This window comes from Uloborus diversus, chromosome 2 (genome assembly GCF_026930045.1).
Source record: "Uloborus diversus isolate 005 chromosome 2, Udiv.v.3.1, whole genome shotgun sequence".
Lineage (NCBI taxonomy): Eukaryota > Metazoa > Arthropoda > Arachnida > Araneae > Uloboridae > Uloborus > Uloborus diversus.
In genome coordinates, this window is record NC_072732.1 from 117286279 (window position 1) to 117294879 (window position 8601).

Consider the following 8601-nt stretch of genomic DNA (forward strand, 5'->3'; position numbering starts at 1 on the left):
AAACTCGGAATGCAATCCAGAATTAATGTGAAAACTGGACGAGATCCTTAGAAGAGTCAACCCTTTTGCAGCTGCTTATAAAATGATGTGGGAGTTGGAACAGCAAGTTTTTATGGAAGAAGGGCGTGAGGCATCTTCGAAAGTGACAATGTTCATTAGTGACCATAGACTTGATTCCGACCAACACAGAGGGAGATATAATGCTCCAAAAAGTAACGAAGTTGCAATGATTTTCAAAAACTCCGATGGCATCCCACCAAACAATCGAGACATATGTATTTATCCAAAGCACCGAGAACTACTCAGAATTAATACTCTCAACCCAAACTGTGATCCTATGACTTACGCATTGTTTTTCCCCCTCGGTGAAAAAGGCTTTAACACTAACCAAGGTTATACTGAATTGCAGTTTTACATTCACCGCCTATCAGTCAAGAGAGACATTTTCAATCCTATTTTGTATGGTGGGAAACTAATGCAACAATATGTAGTTGATTCGTACGTGAAAGTCGAAGGTAACCGTTTGAACTTCATTCGGCACAACCAAAAGACTCTACGAGTGGAATCGTACCTGGGACTTGCCGACCACATAAATGCCCTCGCTACTGAAGCCGGCATGAGAGCGGGTGTTACTGTCATCCTCCCTTCGACATTCATCGGGAGTCCGAGAGCAATGCAGCAAAATTATCAAGACGCCATGTCGATAGTCAGAGACTATGGCAAGCCGGACTTGTTTTTGACTTTTACTTGCAACCCGAAGTGGAAAGAAATCCGGGACAACCTTTTTCCTGGACAAAAGCCGCATGATCGTCCTGACTTGGTTGCCCGAGTCTTTGACATGAAAAAGAAAGCTCTCCTCCAAGATCTGCAAAAGGATGGCATTTTCGGGCGAATTGTGGCAGATATTCATGTCATAGAGTTTCAAAAAAGAGGACTGCCACATATGCACCTGCTATTAATATTAGCAGAAGAGGATAAAATACGTGACCCAGAAACAATCGACCTAATAGTGTCGGCAGAACTGCCAGATGAAACGCTGGATCCTCGACTACATGAGATCGTTAAATCAACAATGATTCACGGCCCATGCGGGGCACTAAACCCCAATTCACCATGCATAACTGACGGCGTTTGCACAAAAGGGTACCCTAAGTCATTCACAGCAGTCACGGCTGACAGTGTCAATGGTTATCCTATGTATCGACGTCGGGACGACGGAAACCACGTTATACTCAACGGAAATGTAGTAGACAACAGATGGATCATCCCATACAACCCGTACCTCACCAAAAAATATAACGCCCATATCAATCTCGAAATATGCAGTTCCATCAAGTCAATAAAATATGTTTTTAAGTATGTCTACAAGGGCCACGACTGTGCAAAAGTCGTCTTCGAGGAAAACGGTGAAGGTTCTGTCTCATGGGATGAAATTAAGACCTTTTTGGACGCCAGATATGTATCTGCTCCAGAAGCAATGTGGCGACTCCTTGAGAAAAAAATGCACGATAAGTCCCATGCAATTATTCGCTTGCCTGTTCATTTGCCTCACATGCAACCCGTATACTTTTACGATGATGAAGAACGTCAAGCCCTGGAAAGAGCAGCTCAGCGACAAACGATGCTGACTGCTTGGTTTGAACTGAATACAAGAGATCCCGACGCCAATATTTATCTGTATGTGGACATTCCTAAACATTTTGTTTGGAAGAATAACAAATGGGAGCGACGAGTACGATTGGGAGAGAAAATTGTGTCGAGGTTATATTCTGTCAGTCCGAAAGATATCGAACGATTTCATCTTCGCATGCTTCTCTTTCACGTCCCGGGAGCAAAGTCTTTTGAAGAGTTACGGACCTTCGATGGCGTCACGATGGAGTCTTTCAAGGAGGCATGTCGTGCTAGGAACTTGTTAGAAGATGATGGCGAGTGGCGAAACTGCTTACTTGAAGCATGTCAATTTCAAATGCCTGCAAAATTACGACAATTATTTTCATTCATCTGTTTCTTTTGCAACCCGGCATCTCCCCTGGAACTTTGGGAAGAATTCAAGACTTCTTTGTATGAGGACTTTCATTCAAATACTGCTGTGCAGGAGAGTATAAACCTCGCATTGCACAACATAGCAGACCATCTTCATGCTCATAACATGATCCTTACACGCGTTGGATTGCCAGAACCCACCACCTCACACGAATATGTCAGCACAGATTCCTACGATGTTGAAACGGAGAAGAAAGAGGGAGAGCAACTGTCAGCAATGTTGAATCCGGAGCAGCGTTCCGTTTTTGAAGCCATAATGCTTGCGATCCGAAATGTTGACAATGCATCGCCAAAAACATTTTGTGTGAATGCTATTGCAGGTTCAGGAAAAACTTTCCTCTTTAACGCAATAATACACTCAGTCAGAGGATTAGGAGAAATAGCAGTTCCCGTTGCATGGACTGGAATTGCAGCGATTATTTTGAACGGTGGCAGGACAGCCCATTCCCGATTCAAGCTACCGGTACCCATTTTGGATAACTCTTCCTGTAACATTCGTCACAACACGGAAGACGGAAAATTTCTGAAATCGGCAAAACTAATTATTTGGGACGAGTGTACAATGACTCCCCACCACGCTTTGAGTGCGGTTGACCGGTTACTCAGAGACTTGACAGGTACAGACTTGCCTTTCGGTGGAAAGGTATTTCTTCTCGGAGGTGATTGGAGACAAATTTTGCCTGTTGCAATACATGCAAACAGGACCACTATATTAGAATCCTGCCTCAAGAACTCACCTCTTTGGAATACATTCAGGCAATTTTCACTCATCAGGAACATGAGGACTGAGGTCAATGAGCAAGATTTCGGAGATTGGCTTTTACATCTCGGCAATGGGGCTTTGACCAACGATTGCCAATTGGGAGAAGATGTAATTGAAATTCCCGAAGAATGTGTGGTGCACGAGTCCATTGTCGATGAAATTTTCGGATCATCCGTCATCGACCTGGAAACTTTAGCTGAAAAAGCTATTTTGTGCCCTAAGAATGAAGATTCGTTAAAACTAAACGAGCAGGTTTTGAAAAAACTTCCAGGACAAATTAAAACGTACTTCAGTGCAGACAGCATCATCTCTGACGATCAAGATGAACAAAACAACTTGCAACTTGATTTTGTAAATACACTAACTCCCTCCGGAATGCCACCACATGTTCTTAACCTGAAAGAAGGAGCCATCGTAATGCTGCTTAGAAATTTAAATCCGACAGCAGGGCTGTGTAATGGGACGCGTTTGATTATTAGGAAACTTATGCCCAATGTCATTGATGCCGAAATTCTGACTGGCCACACAAAAGGCTCACGAGCTTTCATTCCCAGGATGACACTTTCTCCGTCTGACAGCAATTTACCTTTCCAGCTTAAAAGAAGGCAATTTCCTGTCCGACTTGGCTTTGCAATGACGATAAACAAGTCCCAAGGCCAGAGTCTTCGAAAAGTAGGGATATATTTGCCTCAGCCCGTATTCTCACATGGAATGCTGTACGTTGCTTTCTCTCGAGCAACATCCAAGCGTTGTGTTCGAGTTTTGGTGCTGGATACAAAGAAGCAAGGAAAACTCAATCGGTGCAATAGAGTGTTCACGAAGAATATTGTTTTCCGTGAAGTTCTGCTTTAACTTTTCAAGAGATCCGACATCATACCTACCTCATAATCAAATCCAAGCTAACTGTAGCTACACTTCTCTTTTTTTTTAAAAATCATATTATTTGCTAATCGCAACAAGCTTCGACGTTTCTCTACCATGAGTCAAGCGCATATTCATGTGCAGTACGAACATCTGTTTTAAATTTGCTTAACTGAATACCGCATCTGGCTGCTTAGTTATGCTTATGTTAAACACTCATTGTGATTAAATTTATACATCGTTCTCTGAATTATACTCATTATATGTAAATACAAAGAATTTCAACATTTGCAACTAAGTTTTCTCTTTCATATAGACTAAAATTTCTTCTTGTGCCTTATATATTCTTGTGCAATAATACTACTCATAATTAAGTAAATAATAATTTTTTGCTTTTCCCCCTCAAAGTGTTATAGGCACTTATATTGACTGTTTCTGGGTAACCAACGTTCATTAATTTTGTTTTTCACCGTGCATTGCTGTTTCATAAACTACATATAAAAATTACTGTCCCATCGTATTACTTTGATTATATGCACAATATTGTATGGAAGGATGTTCAATATGTTCTCAAAAAGATCTCTACCACGTTGCTTTGATTTTTCAATGTTTAAGACGAGCTGTGGCTGTTTCTATATTCATTATCCACTGTCTCACTTATTTTCCAATTGTGTAAATATGATGCATTGTAGATGATTTGTCGCTTTATTTATGTTCCTATTATGTAAGTTCACAGATATTGTATCTTTCGCTCTTACTTTTTCCATGCATGCAGAGGAATTTTTCGTCTTCTACCTTATTACTCTTATATTAACTGTCACTAAATTTTGTTTTTCACCGTGTGATTGCTGTATCATAAACTGTCTGCAAAAATCACTGTTCTAATGCATTACTCTGATTATGTGCACAATATTGTTAAAGGACGTTCAATATGTTTTAAAAATATCTCTTATAAGTTGCTTTGATTTTTCATTGTTTAAGACGCGCTATGCTTGCTTCAATATTGATTAACACTGTCTCACTTATTTTCCAGTCGTGTAAAAGTGATGCATTGTAGATAGATGTGTCGCTTTATTTATGTTCCTATTATGTAAATGTTTTTCACCGTGTAATTTCTCTATCATAAACTGCCTGTAAAAATCACTGTTCTAATGCATTACTCTGATTATGTGCACAATATTGTTAAAGGAAGTTCAATATGTTTTAAAAATATCTCTTATAAATTGCTTTGATTGTTCATTGTTTAAGACGCGCTATGCTTGCTTCTATATTGATTAACACTGTCTCACTTATTTTCCAGTCGTGTAAATGTGATGTACTGCAGATAGATTTGTCGCTTTATTTATGTTCCTATTATGTAAATACACAGATATTGTATCTTTCGCTCTTACTTTTTCCATGCATGCAGTGGAATTTTTCGTCTTCTACCTTATTTACTCTTATATTAACTGTCACTAAATTTTGTTTTTCACCGTGTAATTGCTGTATCATAAACTGCCTGTAAAAATCACTGTTCTAATGCATTACTCCGATTATGTGCACAATATTGTTAAAGGAAGTTGAATATGTTTTAAAAATATCTCTTATAAGTTGCTTTGATTGTTCATTGTTTAAGACGCGCTATGCTTGCTTCAATATTGATTAACACTGTCTCACTTATTTTCCAGTCGTGTAAATGTGATGCATTGTAGATAGATGTGTCGCTTTATTTATGTTCCTATTATGTAAATGTTTTTCACCGTGTAATTGCTGTATCATAAACTGCCTGTAAAAATCACTGTTCTAATGCATTACTCTGATTATGTGCACAATATTGTTAAAGGAAGTTCAATATGTTTAAAAATATCTTAATATATAAAAATCAATGTCCTGAGATAATATATATACATATATATATACATATATATATATATATATATATATATATATATATATATATATATATATATATATATATATCAACGCACAGCCGAAACCGCTGAAGCTTCAGACTTGAAATTTGGCAGGCATGTCCGCATGACTACGAAAGTAACCACTAAGAAAGGATTTTTCGAAATCTCAATTAGTTCGGGAGAAATTAATTAAACCCTCTTAATTTCTGAGAAATTAAAACCTGTCATTGAATTCAAATCCCTTATTTTCGAAGGCTTTCCTCCATTCAAATCATTATTCAGTACTTCATCTCAACTTTTGGTCGATAGCGAACTATAAATTTGATATTGTTTTTGTTTCTCACGTGGTTCTTCGAGGCTTTTCTCAAGTCAAATCATAATGTTTCTGTCTATTGCTTTCATTTCTTCAAAACTAGAAACGAAGTTTTTAAGAACATCATCACAGGCGAACTATCCTTTTGAATTCAGAAGAGTACAGTTTCCTGTTAAAGTTTGCTTTGCAATAACCATTAATAAATCACAAGGACAGACATTAAAAGTAGCAGGGACCAATTTAAGAGAAGACTTTTTTTCACATGGCCAATGTTATGTAGCCTTCTCCAAAGTCAGTTCATCAAGCAGCTTAATAATTTTAGCACCAGAAAAAAAAAAACTAAAAATGTTGTATACAAAGAAGTTCTTGCTTAAACATAGGTATATCAATAAAATGTGGATGGCCTGTGTTTGCAAAGATAATCAATACTTTAAAAGGATCGTTAATAACAGTTAAAGATCGGTTAAGGACAAAGGCATATATGTAAGGAGTTCAGGGGCCACGGGATCCTCCCCAAATTAGAAAAAGTTATAGGTAATAAGTAATTATTATAGGGGATTTTCGAAACTAGGTGCACCAAGCACTGTTAACCCCTGCTAATTCCATTACCCGAGCAATGCCGGGTACGGGAATGCTAGTCTCTTATAAATTTGATTGTTCATTGTTTAAGATGCGCTATGCTTGCTTCTATATTGATTAACACTGTCTCACTTATTTTCCAGTCGTGTAAATGTGATGCATTGTAGATAGATGTGTCGCTTTATTTATGTTCCTATTATGTAAATACACGGATATTGTATCTTTCGCTCTTACTTTTTCCTAGCATGCAGTGGAATTTTTCGTCTTCTATCTTATTTACTCTTATATTAACTGTCACTAAATTTTGTTTTTCACCGTGTAATTGCTGTATCATAAACTACATGTAAAAATTTCTGTCCTAGAGCATTAGTGTAAACTTAAACAATATTGTTAATGTTGTAAATTATTATTCACCTAATGCCCTGGAAGAAAGTTCTTTTTAAAAATATCTCTACTACGTTGCTTTGACTTTTCAATGTTAAGGATGCGCTATGACTGCGTCTTTAATGATTATCCACTGTCTCACTTATTTTCCAGTCTTGTAAATGTGATGCTTTGTACAAAATTTTATGATTTAATCTTGTTCCTGTAATGTAAATGCACGAAATCTGTGTCTTTCAGTCTAAATTCTTCATTTCATGCTGTTAAAATTTCCTTCCACTACCTTTATTGCACTTACAATAACTTATTCTGAGTAACATACGTTTGTTCTTCAACGTTCAGTTGTTGTTTCATAAACTGCCTCAGAAAACAGTCCGATTACATTACTCTTATTGTGTACAAAACATTGTATTTGCTATAAAATCTTATATTATTAAAAACCGACGATATCTTTTATTTATAAATCTATCTATTTGTGTCACTCTAACTTCTTCCGTACGTCAGTGAACCATCGAATCAGGTATCTGTAGATTTGTAAGTTTTCAGGCTTCATGTTTGGCTAATTAACGTAGTTTTACAATTTTAATTACATTACATGTTAATTGAAACGTAAATTCTCAAGTTCGTTTAACTCACGTTGAAGCTTCTGATTTTCTGTAGCTGCATTCAACAGGCTAATCTACTTTAAATCTTTAAAATTATAATAGTTTACTTCTGTAAAAATAGATGTATGTTTGTTCCTTACACGTATTCAATTTAAGTCGAATCTTTCCCAAATTTGGCATGCAGGTTCTTCTATGCTCTATAATGCACATGGGGGGGGGGGGGGTAAAAAAAACCCAAGAGCTATAAATGCAAATTTTTATTTACAAAATGGCTATTTTCTTTTATAACTTAACATATGGAGATGAGTTTTTAACGAAAGAAAGAAATTTATTTCTAATTTATTACCCTCTCTCTTCCTCAAGGTTAGGTATAAGTAAGAAAAAAAGTAAATTTTTAAGCGAAAGTAGAACTTTTGAAATTGGCCGTATTTTTTAAAGAATTTTTTTACTTAATTTTAAAGTCTTAATTAATATTTTTCATACATAACGAATGACCTTTGTGCCTTTGTGCTGAAAATTTAAATAATCAATCAATCATCCAGCGTTTTGTGCTTCAAAAAGCCGGATAATTTTAATTTTTCACACATGCTTTTCTCTTTAAATAACGTGATCCGTTTCGATATAATTTCGATATCTGTGTTTGTTGATGCTATTTTTTAACCGACGAAAAAACGGAGGAGGTTCTCAATTCGACACGTATATATATATTTTTTTAATGTATGACCACGGTAACTTTTTACAGAACAGTCTGATTTTGATAATTCTTTTTTTATTGGAAAGGGTATACCCCGAAGGTGGTCCCATAAAAATTTTGAAAAAAAAATCCTACCCTAAGAGTGGAAAAAGGGGGTTGATTTGTTGTTCACTCACAGATTTTTTATGTATGATCGCACATAACTTTTTACAAAATAGTCCGATTTTGATAATTCTTTTTTTATTGGAAAGGTTAAACCATGAAGTTGGTCCCATATAAATTTGGAGAAAAAATTCGTACCCCAAGGGTGGGAAAAGGGGGGTGATTTGCTGTTCACTCACAGACTTTTTATATATGACCACACATAACTTTTTACAGAATAGTCCGATTTAGGATATTCTTTTTTTATTGGAAAGGTTATAGCCTGAAATTGTTCCCATATAAGTTTGAGGAAAAAAATCCTACTTTAA

The 8601-nt window shown here is 36.4% G+C and overlaps 1 protein-coding gene across 1 annotated transcript; it reads left to right on the plus strand.

The window, feature by feature from the left end:
- Positions 1 to 475: 475 nt before the first annotated feature.
- On the plus strand, positions 476 to 4975 carry LOC129216505 (uncharacterized). Its single transcript, XM_054850720.1, has 2 exons — positions 476 to 2363; positions 4968 to 4975. Exons 1-2 carry the CDS (start codon positions 476 to 478, stop codon positions 4973 to 4975), a joined length of 1896 nt encoding a protein of 631 aa, XP_054706695.1.
- The last annotated feature ends 3626 nt before the right edge of the window (positions 4976 to 8601 follow it).

Excerpts from the sequence above, each read along its gene's own strand:
- LOC129216505 (XM_054850720.1), top strand. The coding sequence starts at position 476 with ATGCAACAATATGTAGTTGATTCGTACGTGAAAGTCGAAGGTAACCGT.